The sequence below is a fragment of the Cricetulus griseus genome, chromosome 5 (assembly GCF_003668045.3).
Source record: "Cricetulus griseus strain 17A/GY chromosome 5, alternate assembly CriGri-PICRH-1.0, whole genome shotgun sequence".
NCBI classification, from domain to species: Eukaryota; Metazoa; Chordata; class Mammalia; order Rodentia; family Cricetidae; genus Cricetulus; species Cricetulus griseus.
The window spans coordinates 97,490,497-97,508,612 of NC_048598.1; the positions used below are offsets into that span (position 1 = coordinate 97,490,497).

The 18,116-nt window shown below is 46.8% G+C and overlaps 1 protein-coding gene across 2 annotated transcripts in view; it reads right to left on the minus strand.

Annotated features, from left to right (window-relative positions):
• Positions 1–18,116, minus strand: part of Chaf1a (chromatin assembly factor 1 subunit A) — a 30,268-nt gene that overhangs the window by 10,014 nt on the left and 2,138 nt on the right. For both annotated transcript variants that reach the window (XM_027416888.2, XM_027416887.2), the window contains exons 2-5: positions 16,323–16,373; positions 13,198–13,988; positions 2,245–2,301; positions 632–834 (exon numbers count right to left, since the gene is read on the minus strand). In XM_027416888.2, coding sequence (XP_027272689.1) covers positions 632–834; positions 2,245–2,301; positions 13,198–13,988; positions 16,323–16,373 — 1,102 coding nt within the window. The remainder of the gene's footprint in view (positions 1–631; positions 835–2,244; positions 2,302–13,197; positions 13,989–16,322; positions 16,374–18,116) is intronic.

An 18,116-nucleotide genomic window follows, 5' to 3' on the forward strand; every position in this document is an offset into this window, starting at 1 on the left:
TTGGGGCTCAATGGATAGTGACAACTTGTCATGCATGAGCCCTTGGGTTCTAGCCCCAACATGTCAAAGACCAGGTGTGTTGGTGCCTGCCAATCACCCCAGCACTATGTGGAGGCAGGAGAATCAAAACTCCAAGATCATCCACAGCAGCATGGCTCACTTACTCAAAAATCATTTGTCATTTATTAGGTTTCAACAACCTCCTTGCAAGGCACAAAGATTTTATTTATTTATTTATTTATTTATTTGTGGCCAGGCATGGAGGTGCATGTCTTTAATCCTAGCACTCAGGAGGTAGAGGCAGGCCTGGTCTACAGAGTGAGTTCCAAACAGCCAGGGCTACACAGAGAAACCCTGCCTCGAAAACAAAGTGTTATCATGATAGGACTGCCTCACCACACAAGAGCTGCTGTAGTGTCAAAACCTCACAGGACACAGTGGTCATCCACTGAGGCAACAGCCCAGTTAGGAAACTGAATAAGAAATCCTGATGGGACCGGAGCATTTAAAACCAAAACTCCCAGTAGCCCAGGAACCACAGCCAGATAAAGCCTGCAGCCCTACAGAAAGTACACAGGCCAGAAGCCAACTGCCCCCTCTGCAGTCAGGCTCCAGAGGTCCGCACACTCACTCCAGAGCCTCCTGTCGCTCCTTGCGTCGTTCCTCCTTGAGCCGCTGCTTTTCCGCCTTCTCCTTCTCATCCTTCTCCCGCTTTTCCCTCCGCTCCTTCTCCTTCAGCTCCTTCTCTTCCTCCTTCCTTCTTCGAGCCTCCTCCTTGGCTTGCCGCGTCTCTTCCCTCAGCTTCTCCTTCTCCTCCCTCTGCTGTTCTCTGTCCTGTAAGAAGACAGTGGCAAAGGTGCACCATGGGTGACCTAAGGCAAGAACTGCCAAGCACACAGAGCCCAGAGTTCAGCTCAGCACCAAAGACACAAGTGTCAGGGCAGTGGTGGTGAACTATTGCCCAGGCTGACTCATTCCCTACATACATTCAAGAACGACTCGATTTCCTTTGAAATGAGAGACTGGACTGAGGGTAAGGACAGGAGCCTGGTGGGTGAGTATTAAACAGAGTCCTGGGTTGGACCCCAATGCCCAGCAGAGATCCTTTTGGGACTGAGCTCTACCCCAGCAGGTCTCTCCAAACCGGAGTCTGAGCCCTCAGTGTCCAGCTTGAAAAAGGACTTCAAGCCTTCCTGTAATGAAGCCTGTGGATGTAGGGCTGCTGCTGTAATAGGCCTGTGTTGGGTGGTTTCTTGGTATTGGGGATTCCAGCATGTTTTGCAACTGTGCTCTGGGCCACAGCTTGTAAGTGCTACTTCCTGGCCAAAAGAGGCAGTCTGACCTGGGTAGGAGGTGCAGGCCTGACTGCATTGTCAGTTCCCGGTTGTTACTAAGGAGACAGAAGCCCAGGAGACTCTGTCTGCTGTACCTTCATATGCGCTGCTCACACAGGCTGGATTGTACCTGGCAGTGTAAGCATGTCATTTGTCACTGGGAGAATGGGGCCAGCCTGGGCTACACAGGGAGCCTCTAAGCAAACAGGACTGGGGTTCACCTCAGAGGACCAGAATGTTCAGCATGCAAAAAGCCTGCTTTTCCAATACCAAATGCCTTAAAAAGCACCCAATGACACCATACTCCTTCCTAACTGCAAAGGGGTTGTGTAGCACAGTGAGCACAGCAGGGCCTAAAGTTTTACACATTAGAGTGTCCCTTTCCCCACAGGCCACATGGTGACCTGGAGACCAAAAAGTCGCAACCAGCTGTCACCTCTGCATTGTCTGGGGCCACTTCCATGTGAACCTAACTCATACCCTTCCAAGGAGAGTGAGACCATGTCAAAGGTATTTTGTTTAGTTTTGCCTTTTTTTTTTGAGACAGGGTTTCTCTGTGTCCTGGAACTGTCCTGGAACTCGCTTTGTAAACCAGGCTGGCTTTGAACTCAGAGATCGGCCTGTGTCTGTCTCCGTAAGTGCTAGATTAAAGGTGTGTGTCGCCACCCCCGGTTTTTTTTTGTTTTTGTTTTTTTTTTTTTGACTCACTATGTAACCCTTTAACCCTGGCTGGACTTGAACTCAATGCCCCTTTGAAGGGAGTTTTCCCAATGGCAGCATGTGCTGGCAGAGACCCAGGCAGAGCCTGCGTACTCAGGACACTCGGTCCACCACCATTGCCAGTGCAGTGGCAGCACAAGCAGGAGAGTCCATAAGCACAAGGCTCCAAGAGCTGGGAGGAGGACCTTACTCTGTGTAGTTTGCTCCTGCCCTTCTCTGTGGAGCCTCTGACGAGTTTCTTGTTAACCTGAAAAGAAAGACATAAGAGCTTAGGTCACATTCCCACAGGGCTCCATCCCACCCCACGGGAAGGGCAGTAGGGCCTAGAACCTACAGGGGACATTCTGGATATGGTCTATAAGCCCCAGGAGAGAGGTGATTTAGCAGTTGACTTTAGCTTGAAGCACAGGGACCTGATTAAGCCCCAACACAGAAAGAGCCAGGTGTAATGATGGACACTTTTAATCCTAGCACCAGGCACTAGAAGACAGGAGGATCCCTGGGGCTCCTTGGCTGGCAAACTCAGTTAGCCCACCCAGGCCACCCAAATGGTGAGCATAATCACAATAAGAATCTCAGTGTGGTGGCTACGCCTTTAGTTCTAGCACTAGGGAGGCGGAGGCAGGCAGGCAGCCAGCCTGGTGTATATGGCAAGACCCAGGCCAGACAGGAAGACAAAGTGAGACTCTGTACCCTACCCCCCAAAATGGTGAACAATGCCTGCAGACCAATAATAAAGGCTGTCCTTCTGGCCTCCACTCACACACAGGAACCAACCCACAAAGGTTGTTTGTCAAAGATGATATATATTCTACTTATGAACTATAAGTAGAATCACCCGTGAGGAGCTGGGGTGTGGTCAGGGATGGAGCCTTCTGCCCAGGAGTCACCAGGAAGAGGCTGAGGATGTGGTAGGGGTGGAGCCCCCACCTAGAATCCTCCTAAAAGGGGCTGGGGGCGTGGCTCAGGGAGTGGAATGCCCCCCCCTCTGTATTGAGACAAAGCAGAAACAAAACAAAACATTGTTGCAAAAGTCTTTTCCAGCAACAGCATCAAATGTTACAGTCAGAACACAAAGGCCTTACTCAGGTAAACTGGAGACAGAGAAGAATACCAGTGAGGAGAAGCCACCAGTGGACAGGGATGAGCTGGAGGCCAGCTCCCAGCAATCAAACGCCACTGTGTTCACAGGAGCTGGTCTATGATCCTGCAAGGTTCCAAATGAAGCCCTTCCTGGTACAAATGAGCCCAAGTTCTTTGTGGTGCTGGAGTTGAACCCTGGACCTGGACCTGCCAGGCATGCCATCACTGAGTCCCTTGTCTGCCAGATGCTTTTTAGAATGTGGCAGGTCACCTTGGGCTGGGCCCATGACCTGTAGTCTTTGCTCTTCTACAGGATCAGGATGACTTACTGAGAGATTAAGTACAAACTAGGAGGCTGGGTGCCTGGCTCAATGGTATAGTGCTGGCCTTGCACATGTAAGCGTCTGTGTTCTATACACAAAAAGCAGGGTGGAAATCACTCTACAGGTTCCTTTTAGACTTGAAGAGAGGCTCAATGGTGGACAGAATTTAGTCTTCTCAGCTGAGTGTTAGCTGAGAAGACCAAGGCAGAGGAGAAGCAGTGGAACACAGCACTAGCTGCAGGGACATATGAAGGCCAGGGCCTCTGATGACAGATCCATAGATGGTCACAGACTGATTTCAGTCTCCAAACCACAGTGCCAGGCAGTCTCAACAAGGGCTTTTCAGATGAGGCAAGCCAGGGCTACAGAGAGATCCTCTCAAGAGACAGGCAAGGCTGATCTGTTGGTTCTACCCACTCACAGCACCCAAAGTGATGGGACACAGCTTTCTGTGGCCGGACATCCCTCTTTCTAAGCCAGGGAAGGGAGGGCAGAACAGGGCAGGGGAATAATTGTGGAGGGGGCCCAGATGCAGGAAACATTACTAGCAAAGGGCTGACTACAGATATGAGCTCTCCAACAACAGACACCCCAGCAAGTGTGGGTGCTTGCGACAGGCAGGGGACACCAGAGTCACCTGTCCAAGACAAGGCACAGAATATGCAGGAGCTACACCCTCCACAGATGCCTCTTCACGGGGAGCCCAGGACACCAAACAGCCATGACATATTCAAAGTTCTGTGAGAAGTGTAGAACCTCTCACATGCAGACACACAGTATACTGAGAACACTGGGATTATAAAGATACTTACTACGGATTTTTTTAATTATTTATTTATTATGTATACAACATTTTGTTTCCATGTATATCTGCACACCAGAAGAGGGCACCAGATCTCGTAACGGAGGGTTGTGAGCCACCATGTGGTTGCCAGGAATTGAACTCAGGACCTCTGGAAGAGCAGTCAGTGCTCTTAACCTCTGAGCCATCTCTCCAGCCCCCCGGATTTTTTTTTAAAACAGGCTCATTGGTGATTTTTACATGTATCTCTGTGTGAGGGTGTCAGATTCCCTACAGCTGGAGTTACAGACAGTTATGAACTGCCATATGGGTGCTGGGAATTGAACTTAGGTCCTCTGGAAGAGCATCCAGTGCTTTTAACTGCTGAGCCATCTCTCCAGTCTGGATTGTTTTTAGACAGGGTCTCATGTAGCCCAGGCTGGCTTTGAACTCCTGATGTTCCTGCTGGCAGGAGTACTGTCAGGATAGTTTCTGTGGTACTGGGAATGGGCAGCCTCCACAGAGGCCTATCCTGCGTAAGCCCAGAAGCATTTGTGTGAGGTAGTATTACCTGTACTTCCCATGCCGAACTTGATTCCTGGATTCAAAACATCCTCCTGCCTCAGCAGCTCAGTGCCAGAGCAACCCCACCTGCCTGCCCACATAGCTCAGCAGCATCTACACAGCACCTGGGGAGCTGTCCTGCAGACACATACCATGTGTAGCACTTCCTGGCCTGGGCAGAATGACGAGGACAGCTGTTTGGGCATGTTCACAACAGATGCAAGTTTTCTACTGGGATTTTCCCTGCCCTTGGTATTTTGAGCCAAGGCCTGGCCTCGAGCTTTCAATCCTCCTGCCTCAGCCTCTCAAGGGCTAGGAGGAAAAGCACACACCTAGCTTTGCAGTAGTTTTGACCCGGCTTTGCTGAATGCAAGCAACATAATAAGCACAGGGAACTTGCAGGGGTGCAGGACCAAAAACATTCTGGCATCCAGGGCTCACATGGTACAAAGTCAAAGACCCAAGAACATGGCTGCACCGGCACCATCCTGAATGGAATGGCACCCTGTGTTGCCAGACACTAGGCTGAATGACAGGTCTCACAGCACACAAACCTGACCTCTGGTAGTGGACAAAACTATGCTAAGACCCTTCCCTGATCCAAGACGTCAGATGGTCTAATCATGCTCTGTCAAGATTAGTAGAAATCCCAGCAACCGGGCCACAGAGGCAGGAAGATCTCTGAGTTCAAGGAAGGCTGGGTTTATACAAAGAGACCCTGTCTCAAAACACCATAAACAACAAAACAGTGCCAAGGAGATAGCTCAGCAGGTCAAAGTGCTTGTGAGCAAGCCTAACATCAGAGTTTGATCAAGTTGAGTGACTCCCTAGTGCTGCTGACACACACACTCAAAAATAAAATTAAAAAGTGTTTTATGAGCCAAGCGGTGGTGGTGCACGCTTTTAATCCTAGCACTCAGGAGGCAGAGGCAGGCGGATACCTGCAAGTTCAAGGCTAGCCTGGTCTACAAGAGCTAGTTCCAGGACAGGCTCCAAAGCCACAGAGAAACCCTGACTTGAAAAACCAAAAGTGTTACATGGAAAAAGATTATCAGCTTCTTGAGAAGGATGGTAGAAGCCACAGCAAGTGGCTAAGGTGTTCCCACCCACAGGGGGCCTCTAACATTTGCCCTTCAGCCCTGCTGTGATCTAGTTGCACCCTGGGTCAGGATACGAGAAGGAAATAGAATCACCTTAGCTGTTCATTAACTGCTGAATGGACTGTGAAAATGCAATTCATTGACACAATGGAATATTATTCAGTTGCTTAAAAAATGAAATTATGATATCGGGTATTGGTGGCATCATAATTTCCCAGCACTCAGAGGCAGGAGAATCTCTGTGAGTTCCAGGCCAGCCTGGGAAAACCAAAAAAGAAAGAAAAATTTAAGTATGGAATTTGCAGGACCCAGACCCAGAAAGACAAATGCCACCACAGGCTCCCATATGTGGATGCCATCCCTGAATCAGTACTGGGGTGGATCTACCCTGGAACACTCACAGAAGGGCCATGGAAGGAGGAGCATCTGCAGGGAGGAGATAAGGACCAAGAGGAGGGAGGGTCACATGGGGCGGGGTAAATAACACTGCAGTCCTTTGACAACTCGATACAGAAACTCACTACTACTGAAGCATCCTACTTCACAAATACACAGGATTTAAATGGAGCTGCCCTGGCCGGGCGTTGGTGTCGCATGCCTTTAATCCCAGCACTCGGGAGACAGAGGCAGGTGGACCTCTGTGAGTTCGAGGCCAGCCTAGTCTCCAGAGCGAGTGCCAGAATAGGCTCCAAAGCTACAGAGAAACCCTGTCTCGAAAAACCAAAAAATAAATAAATAAAAATAAAAAAATAAAATAAATGGAGCTGCCCTAATTGACTATAGTAATAAACTTCCTCTAGGTCCCTCTTTTAACCATGTGTCTTCACGTGTGTCTGTCACCATGTACATGCCTGGTGTCCTCTGAAGGAGTAAGCAAGTAGTCTCTAGGCCTGGATCATCTCTTTGGCATGCTGCAGTCTTATCTTTACACCCACAGACAGGTCAGCTCTCACTCCAGAGGCTTCTTTCTTCACCCCACAAACTCTATACAAGAAAGATTGATGTACTCTGCCCTACATGAGACGGTTATGTCACCTCCTTTCATCAAGGCTCAGGGATCTTAGGGAAGAGGGGTCAGAAAAGCTGTGAGAGCCACATCTTGGAACAGTCACCTGCAGTGAAACATTATCAAACATGAACTCATAGCAGCTGTGACTATGTACACACGACCCACACAGATCAAGCCCCACAAAATCTCAGCACGGAAGGGGAGCAGTCATGAATCTCCACTTGCAGCTGAGGAACTACTGAGGAAAGGTGAGTGCTGGGAGAAGGGAGGGTCAGCCTTCTAAGGGGTGTGGTCCAAGAGGCTACTCAAGCCCGGTAGATGGTCCCCTTTGTGCATGTACAGGAGCACTGAGTGGACTCAGTAGATTTGAAAACAAGAGCAGGCAACTGTTTGACACCTAGAACCCCACAGGCCTAATCCCAGACCCCTAGACACCAAGTTTCTCTGTGTACGAGCCTTCTTTTCTGGGTAGGCATGGCCACCTCTCCTCAAAGATGCTGATTCTTACAGCAAACACAACCGGACACAACGCAAACATCAGACTGTGAGGAATCCAGCCTGGGATAATCCACAGCGTAGCTCCTGCATTTGTGACTCAGGGGACATGGCGGGAAAGTAGGTGGGAAGACACTAAGAGCCAGAGGATCAGGAAGTGTGCTGTGACTTGTCTCCTAGAAACAGCTGCATAAACAAGACCTGAACAATGATCATACCAATGGACAAGCTAACACAGAACATGGAAAATCTCAAGGGGATGGGACCCCTAGTCAAACAGGCAAATGATGACAGCTGAGAGAATGAGAATTAAGAATTAGCCTCTCCCAGGGGTGAGCCCCCTTACTGTTGTTCAATGCAGAGTGATCAGACCTGAGAGCATCCACACAAACAACCAAAACTCCAGGGTATGTATTTATACATATCTTTATGCATACACACATTACACACAGGCTTGCACGAGTGCGTACACACACACAACAATAAAAGAGGCTATCAACTTGACAGTGTAAGACGTGACAGGAACTAGAGGGAGAAATGATGATATACTCCTATTTTAATTAAAAACATAGTTTTAAAAATAAGAGCTCATAAGGCTGGGTATGGTGGCATATGACTTTAATCCCAGCACTTGGGAGGCAGAGGCAGGCAGATCTGTGAGTTTGAGGCCAGCCTGTTCTAGAGAGTAAGTTCCAACACAGCCTGGACTCTTACAAAGAGAAACCCTGTCTCGAAAAAAAAATAACAAAACAAACAAAAAACAAAAAAAGCCAAAAAGCTCATCAAGTTGAGGGGGAAAGAATTTGGATGGATTGGAAAGGGGGTGTATTTGATCTAAACATGTCATAAATATGTACAGAATTCACAAACACAAAACAGATAGGTACCAGCACTTGGGAAGCACAGGCAGGTGGATCTTTGTGAGTTCGAAGTCAGCCTGATCTACATAGCAAGTTCTAGGACACCCAGGGTTACATAGAGACCTTGCCTCAAAAGCTGTGGCCCCACCTCCAACAGGAGAAGCATCCACTGGAGCTGTAGCCCCACTTGCACCTCAATTAGCGACCACCTGAACATTGGGCCCACTTCCACCTGGAGGAGTGTTCACTGGAGGCTCTGCTCTGCTTGTGCTTGAAGGAGCAGTGAAGGGAGCCACAGCTCCCAACTATACCAACTGGAGAAAGAGAGACCCCTGAAGCACAAGCTCCACCTATACCAACTAGAGGAAGAGATGCATAGACAACAAGATAAGAACACACTCAACAATATAAAGAGCAATAAGGCATCACTAGAAACTAGTGGTGCTACAGCAACAAGACCTGAACATCCCAACACAGAGGAAGTAGAAGAAAATGACCGGAAAATAACTTTATGAGGATGATTGAGGCCCTTAAAGAACTGGAGGAAAAGACAAAAAAATTGGAAGAAATCAACAAATCCCTTAAAGAAAACCAATAAAAAGCAATCAAATACGTGAGGGAAACTATTCAAGACTTGAAATCTGAAATAGAGGCAATAAAGAAAACACAAACCAAGGGAATTCTGGAAATAGAAAATCTGGGTAAACAATCAGGAACCACAAATGCAAGCATAAACAACAGAATACAAGAGATGGAAGAGGCCGGGCGTTGGTGGGTGGCGCACGCCTTTAATCCCAGCACTCGGGAGGCAGAGGCAGGCGGATCTCTGAGTTTGAGGCCAGCCTGGTCTCCAGAGTGAGTGCCAGATAGGCTCCAAAGCTACACAGAGAAACCCTATCTCAAAAAACCAAAAAGATGGAAGAGAGAATTTCAGGCGTTGAAGATATGAGATTCATCGGTCAAAGAAAATTTTAAATCCAAGAAATCCTTAACACAAAACATGCAGAAAATCTGGGACACCATGAAAAGACCAAACCTAAGAATAATAGGGATAGAAGGAGAAGAAGTCCAACTCAAAGGCACAGAAAATATATTCAACAAAATCAGAAGAAAACTTTCCCAACCTAAAGACAGACATGCCTATGAAAGTACAAGAGGCTTACAGAACACCAAATAGACTGGACCACACACACACACACACACACACACACACACACACACACACACACACACACACACACAGTCTCAACACATAATAATCAAAACAATAAACATACAGAATAAAGAAAGACTACTAAGAGCTGCAAAGGAGAAAGGCCAGGTAACATATAAAGGCAGACCTATCAGAATTACACCTGACTTCTCAATGGAAACAGTGAAACCCAGAAGGTCCTGGACAGACATTATGCAGACACTAAGGGACCACAGATGCCAGCCCAGACTACTTAACCCAGCAAACATTTCAATAATCTTAGATGGAGAAAACAAGATATTCCATGATAAAACCAAATTTAAACAATACCTATCAATAAACCCAGCCCTACAGAAAGTATTAGAAGGAAAACGCCAACCCAAGGAGTCAGCTGCATCCCAAAGGGAAGTGAACACACACAATGCCATCACCAAGAACAAAAACAAAAATAAAAGGAACTAGCAATCACTGATCATTAATATCCACTAATATAAACGGTCTCAATTCACCTATAAAAAGACACAGGCTGCCGGGCGTTGGTGGCGCATGCCTTTAATCCCAGCACTCAGGAGGCAGAGGCAGGCGGATCTCTGTGAGTTCGAGGCCAGCCTGGTCTCCAGAGCAAGTGCCAGGATAGGCACCAAAGCTACACAGAGAAACCCTGTCTCAAAAAAACAAAAACAAACAAAAAAAATAAACAACAACAAAAAAACAAAAAAAAAGACACAGGCTAATAGATCGGATACAAAAACAGAATCCCTCCTTCTGCTGCATACAGTAAACACACCTCAACTTCACAGACAGACATTACCTCAGAGTAAAGGGTTGGGGAAAAAATTTTCCAATCAAATGGACCTAAGAACCAAGCTGGTGTAGCTATACTAATATCTAACAAAATAGACTTCAAACTAAAATCAATCAAAAGAGATAAACAAAGGCATTTCATATTCATCACAGGAAATCTCAATTCGGAACACAAGGCCTCCTACATCCTACATTTGTAAAAGAAACATTAACTAAAGCTTAAATCACAAATCAAACCCCAAACACTAATAGTGGGAGACCTCAACACCCCACTGTCACCAGTGGACAGATGTGCCAGACAGAAACTTAACAGAGAAATAAGGGAACGAACAGATGTTATGACTCAAATGGACTTAACAGATATCTATAGGACATTCCACCCAAACACAAAAGAATACACCTTTTTCTCAGAAACTCATGGAACCTTCTCAAAAATAGATCACATATTCGGTAACAAAGCAAACCTCAATAGATACCAAACAAAAATAAGGAATAAACTCTTGTATCCTATCAGATCACCACAGTTTAAAGTTAGAATTCAACACCAACATTAATTTCAGAAAGCCCACAAACATGGAAATTGAACAGTGATCAACTGAACCACCACTGGATCAAGGAAGAAATAAAGAAATTAAAGACTTCCTAAAATTTAATGAAAATGACCACACAACATACCCAAACTTATGGGACACTTTGAAAGCAGTGCTAAGAGTTCATAGCACTAAATGCCTACATAAAGAAGCTGGAAAAAAAAATCACACACTAGTTAATTAACAGAATTGAATGAACTAGAACAAAAGCAAACACAGAAGAAGCAGACAAAATAGTCAAATTGAGAGCTGAAATCAATAAATAGAAACAAAGAAAATACAAAGAATCAATGTGGTTCTTTGAGAAATTCAATAAGATAGACAAACACAAACTAACCAAAAGATAGAGAGAATATCCAAATTAACAAAATCTGAAATGAAAAGGGGGACAAAACAATAGACACCAAGGAAATCCGGAGAATCATCAGGTCATACTTCAAAAACCTGTACTCCACAAAATTGAAAAACTTTAAGGAGATGGACCATTTTCTAGATAAGTACCACATACCAAAATAAAATCAAGAACAGATAAACAACTTAAATACACCTATAAACCCTAAGGAAATAGAAACAGTTATCAATAGTCTCCTAACAGCTGGGCGGTGGTGGCACAGAAGTGGGGAGGCAGAGGCAGGCAGATCTCTGTGAGTTCAAGGTCAGCCTGGTCTTCAAAGAAAGTTCCAGGACAGTCTCCAAACCTACAGATAAACCCTGTCTTGAAAAACAAAACAAAACAAACTCTTTATGAGGATACAGTTACCCTGATACCAAAACCACACAAAGACACAAACAAGAGAATCACAGGCCAGTTTCCCTCATGAACATAGATGCAAAGATACTCAATAAAATACTGGCAAACTGAATCCAAGAACACATTAGAAAAATCACCCATCATGACCAAGAAGGATTCATCCCAGAGATGCAGGGATGGTTTAACATATGAAAATCCATCAATGTAATCCACCATATAAACAAACTGAAAGAAAAAAACCACATGATCATCTCACTAGATGCTGAAAAATCCTTTGACAAAACCCAACACCACTTCATGATAAAGGTCTTGGAGAGATTAGGGATAACAGGAACATACCTAAACTTAATAAAAGCAATATACAGTAACCCTAGTCAACATCAAATTAAATGGACAGAAATATAAAACAAACAACAACAAAAAGAAAGTAAGTTCCAGGACAGCAGAGCTACACAGAGAAACCCTGTCTTGAAAAACCACACCCACCCACCACCTCTACCACCACCACCCCTTTATATATAATCCCAATGTTTGGGAGGCTAAGCCAGGAAGATCTCACATTCAGGGTCAGCCTGGCCCACACACGAAGACTTAACAAAACGAAGAAAAGACAGCTGGGGATATGGCTCAGTGGTAAAGTGCCTGTTGAACATGTGTGAGACCCCTGGAGTTCTGTGTGTGGGGCTGGTGGCCTGGCTGTGAGTTACTCTTCCAGGCCTTGTTGATACCTCCTCAACAAGAGATGTTGAGAGAGAGGGATGTGAGCTCTCTGCCAGTTCTGGTGCTCCACCTGGACTGCATCTGGGAAGGTACCCCTGGACAGACAGACCACTCTGTCTTTAAATTCTGTCCTGAGGATTGGGTGTGCCCAAGTGAAGGGCACCAGCCTGTTGAGTCAAGTCCTACCCCCAGCACTAGAATGAATAATAAAGAAGGTGGCAGGCATTGGAAAACTCAGCTGTGAAAACAGACAAAAGTGAGCCTACCCACAGCATGCTTCAGCACCCTTTGTCCCAAAATGCTTGGGAGTATTTGTTGTCAGGCTTAGAATGTTTATAATGTGACAAGCAGGTTTTGACCTCTGGAGGAGGGACCCCAAATCCAAATAATTAATTTTTATTCTGTGAACCTCCTCTCCCAAATCCAAATAATTAATTTTTATTCTGTGAACTTTCACCCACCCTCCCTCCCTCCCTTTTTTGTTTTTTTCCAGACAGGGTCTTACCGTGCAGCTCTGGAACTTACTATGTAGACCAGGCTGGCTTCGAACTCAGAGATCTACCTGTCTCTGCCTCCCAAGTGCTGGGATGAAAGGCGTGTGCCACCACAGCCGGCCATATAATAGTTTTATGATTATTTTGAGACAGGGTCTCTTGTACTCATACAGCCTAGACTGGTATGTAGTCAAATTCACTATGTAGCTGAGGCAGACCCTGACCTCCAGATCCTCCTGTCTCTACCTCCCCAGCACTGAGATAACAGGTTTCTGAGGTGCCTAGGATGGAGCCTTAGGCTCCAAGCATGCAGGGCTAGCACCTTATGCAGTCTGAAGCCCTGTCAGTACCATAGGATTATGGGGGTGGGTACTCACTTTGCAGATGGGTGTGGAGTGGGGGCTTGTTCCATTGAGCTGTGCTGGGGGTGCAGATGGTCCCTCGGGAGAGCTGGTTGGAGAAGAGGAGCTTGTGGAGGAGAGGCTCAGTGTGGAGTCATCTTCAGGGCAGGATTCCAGCACTTCACTCTCTGAAGTGACACTCCTCTCCAGGGACGTGGTGGGAAGAGAAGTGTGGAGAGGTTTAGTGGTCAGGATGTCCTCAAGCACCACCACAGGCACTTTCTCTATAAACAGGAGATCTCCTGCCTTGCTCCAGCCTGATGGCTCCTGTATGGGAAAGGTCCTAGAACCTGCAGTCAGCTTAGGACAGCTCTGTAATGAGCCAGCTTGACAGTCACCAGTCCTCTCTGGGCCTCCTTGGCTCCCAGGCTCCTCCGTGTGGCAAGGAATGTCTGAAGAAGTCTCTGGGGGACACTGCTCTCCTGTGGAGGGCCCCTGCAGCTTGTTGGCTCCTTCCACTGGGGCATCAGGACTTGGTTCACTGGAGCCCTCAGGGCAGTCTGGAATGTCACTGGAGTTCTCGGTCAGGTCGATGATAACCATACTCGGCACTGGCTTTACTGTGGCCTTCAAGAAGCTATCAATGGGGCCCCGGCCACCAACCAGCTTTGGACTCAAGCCTACATGAGAACCTGTGTGACAGCGGTTTTCCAAAGTGTCCAAGGACAATTGTAGATCCGGGACTTTATCTTCCACAGACACTTTTGGTGATGTGTCCTTGGCTTTCTCCTTGGAGTCAAGGTTCAGACGTTTGAAGGGCAGGCGGGCTGAAAGGAAGAGAAGCAACATTTTCCAACCTGTGCTTAAAACCTGAGTGCCTGGGCCTTAAAGGTCTACTGGGGTGGGGCGGGGGGGGGGGGGGGGGGGGTTGGGGGGGGGTTATGGTGAAATTTTCAAGCCTAAAAATGGAGCTGGAGAGATGGCTCAGCTATGAAGAATCCTGACTGCTCTTACAGATGACCTGAGATTAATTCTCAGCACCTATGTGGTGGCTCAAAACCACCTGTTCCAGGGGACCTGACACTTCCTTTTGACCTCCCCAGGACACTAAACATGCACACAATGCACCAACACATATGTTGGCAAAATACCCATACCCAGAAAATTTAAAAAGGGGTGGGCACTGCTGGAGGCTGGGGGTCGGGGGTCAAACTCAAGCAGTGATGCTTGGCAGCAGGCATCTTCTCCTGTCCTCAGGGCTCACTCTCCACTCCATGCACTTAAATGCCAAGTACCATTGGTTAATTCTACATAAGTCAAAAATCAAACCAACCTTTTCCCTACATTTGGTTAGCTCATGAAACATGGCTGCTCTGAGGTTTCAGGCTCTGCTGATTCCCCCCACCTGGGACACATCTCACCCAGGCCAGCCTAGCCAGAGTCCCGAGGGAGGAGGGAACTGCTAGGGGCCAACCAGATAGACAGTTGGGCTCTTCAATGGGAGACTTGATCCTTGACACACTCCATTGCCACTGGGGCCAAGCACAAGGGCATGGCTTGTGAATGTAGGGGAATAAGAGACATTCATGGGCTGCCCAGCAGCAGGCTCCACACAGGGAGCTCCAGCAGTCAGGCAGTGTCTATTGCCTCAACTTGGAGACAGCTATTGGCACCTACTGGGAAAGAAGTCAGGGTGTCACAGATACAGCATGTAGAGCATGCGTCCCCAGAACAGAGACCACCAAAGGGTCGGTGAGATGGTTCAATGAACTTGGCACTTCCTGCCAAGCCTGATGCAAAGACCACACGGGAAGGAGGAGAAAAGACTTGCACAAGCCGTCTTCTGGCTGTTACATGCACACCTCTGAACACACACCCAACACATGTGTACACATGCACAGATGAATCACATTTGATTCTGCAGGGCACACAACACCAATCCCAGAGCCTTGAAAAGGGGTCCCCCGCACAAGTATGCTCCTGTGATTCCAGCTGAGGCAGGAAGAAGTGAAAGTCCAGTCTGTAGCTAATAGGTAAACTGGGCTATAGAGTGAGACCCCCATCTCAAAAACCAAAACCCAGAAGCTTGAGAGGTGGCTCAAGGGTTGAGAGCATTTTCTGCTCTTGTTAAGTTGGGTCCCCAGTGCATGAGGTGGCCCACAGCTGCCTACACATCCTGTTCCAGGGAATCTGACTCCCCATGGCCTCTGCAAGCAGATGGTGCACTTAACCACCTACATATATACACCTAATTAAAGAAAATTTAATGGATCTTTAAAGAATATAAAACAGGGGCGAGAAATGGCTCAGTAGTTTAAGGAGCACTTGTCGCTCTTACAGAGAACCTGGGTTCAGTTCTCAACACACACTTGGTGGTTCACAACCATTATAAGAAGGATCTTCCCTCTGCAGTGGGCACTGCACACAAAGGGCACATTAAAATACAGAGGCAGCCGGGATGTAGTGGTGCACTCCTTTAATCTCAGCACTCGGGAGGCAGAAGCAGAAGGATCTCTATGAGTTCAAAGCCAGCCTGGTCTACAAAGCTAGTTCCAGGACAGCTGGAGCTGTTATACAGAGAAAACCTGTCTCAAAAAACCAATAAATTAAATTAAATACAGAGGCAATCATTCAGAGACACAAAATTAAAAAAAAATTAAAAATTAAAACTGAAAGTTAGAGCTCTCTTTGAGTTCTAGACCAGCCTGGGCTACATAGTGGAACCCTGTCTCAAATAAATAAACTTGCAATGAACTTTTCTCTTAAAATATGCATACATTAGTAATCACTCAAAAAAACAAAAATAAGCAAATGAAAACAACACAATTGTCCTCAACTCATGTACATACAGTATCCATGGAACATAATTCAATTCTAAACTCACAGTGAGCTCCATGCATACATAAGCATACCATATATACACAAATCCCAAATAAAAGTCTAGGGTGGGTGCAGCTTGGCAGTGCAGGTCTTGGCTGTCATGTGAGGTCCTGGGCTAGGTTCCAGCACCAAAACCAAACAGGTAAGATGTAAGAAACACCTGACACCTCCAACTGTCCTCCCCTCAGCCCCTTAACAGGCCACTGGCCACTGAGGACTCTACAGAAGCCAACAGAGAAAAGTTAGGAACCAGGTTTAGGGCTTTCCCAGCCCGGAGTTACCTTGTATCAACCTCTTCACTGGGAACCCTGGTCTGTCTTTGCAGTCCATAGCTGTGGGTAAAAGAAGAGCAGAAGTTACTAAAAGTGAGAGTCACTAGCCAGCTAAAGTCCACAGAGATACACACAAGCAGGCTCCACTGAGTCTCCTGTGGCCCTGCCTGTTCCATTTGAGCTATCTCTTCTCTTGAGACAGGATCTCACTGTAGCACAGGCTGAGCTCAAAAACTCATGACAAGCCTCCTGACTCTGCCTCCCAGAGCACTTGGAATCCCAAACACAAAGTACCACTGCCTACTTTTACAGACTTAAAAATATATATTTGCCGGTTGTTGGTGGTGCACACCTTTAATCCCAGCATTCAGGAGGCAGAGGCAGGCAGATCTCTGTGAGTTTGAGGCCAGCCTGGTCTGTAGAGCTAGTGCCAGGATAGGCTCCAAAGCTACACACAGAAACCCTGTCTCAAAAAACCAAATATATATATATATATATATATATATATATATATATATATTTATTTATATATTTATTTTAATGCAGGGTCTCAGTATGTAGTTGAACTTACATAGGTCTGCCTGCCCCTGCCTCTCAAATGCTGGTAATGAAGGCTGCAACACCACACCCAGCTGCCATTTATCTTTCTCATTTATGCGGATGCATGTGTGTCTGTGTGTATGGGTGTCTACAGAGGCCAGAGGTGTCAGGTAACCCAGATCTAGAGTTACAGGCAGTTGTGAGGTACTGGAGGTGGGTGCTGGGACCCAATCTGAACGCTGGTCCTCTGTAACTGCTGAGTATCTATCTCTTCTCCCAAACAGTTTTTACATTTGCCACATGGTATGTCAGAGCACAACCTGCAGGGGTCAGTTCTCTCAATCTGCATGTGGGCCATAGGAACAGTACCCAATGGTCAGGCTTGGCAGCAAGTACTCGGCCCTTGAGCCCTATCATCAGCCCATAGAGACAGCTTTCATGGCTGGGGGTGTTGCTCATCTCTAGATGACACACAGGCACTCCCCTTAAACAGCCTGCAATGAATAGGCCGGCCCCACAACGAAGAATTATTTGGCTCAAAATGCCAACACTGAGCAATTCTACACTAGACTCGGTACCCTGCGTTGAGTTTCTCTGTGGGCCTTGCTCACAAACTGTTGTATTATGTCCCCTACTGGATGCCAGCACAGTGACCTGATCCATGCTGTACCCAGACTTCCCTCCTTTGCGCTTGAATACACTGGAAATTGATGAACAGTGAGCAAAAAGCAAGGGCATGAGTGAACACACAGAAGAGCCAATCATGAGGTGATGCTCGTCATCCCAGGACTGAGGAGGTAGAGGTAGGAGGGTTGCCTCAACTTCAAAGCCACTCTGGGCCACATAGAATTCTAGTTATGGTTAAACTGCCCAAAGCTACCTCAAAAAACACATGAACTGGTGAGAGAGTTCAGTGGGTAGGGGCGCTTTCCAAGCCTGGCAAGCTGAACTCAATCCCCAGGACCCATACAGGGGAAGGAGAGAATTAACTCCCACATGTCCTTTGACCTACACACACACACACACAGTGACTGTGGGGATAGACAGGGGATCAGCAATTAAAAGCACTTGCTGCTCTGGTCCCATCATCAGATTCAACAGCTCACAACTACAAGCCCAGCTCCAGGGGATCCGATGCCCTCTCTGGTCTCCATGGGTACCTATCTCACATGGACAGAGACATACAAAGATGCATAATATCAAGTAAATCTTTAAGTAAACCAACTTAAAAATTATTTTTCAAGCAAAGGCATCATAGTCTTA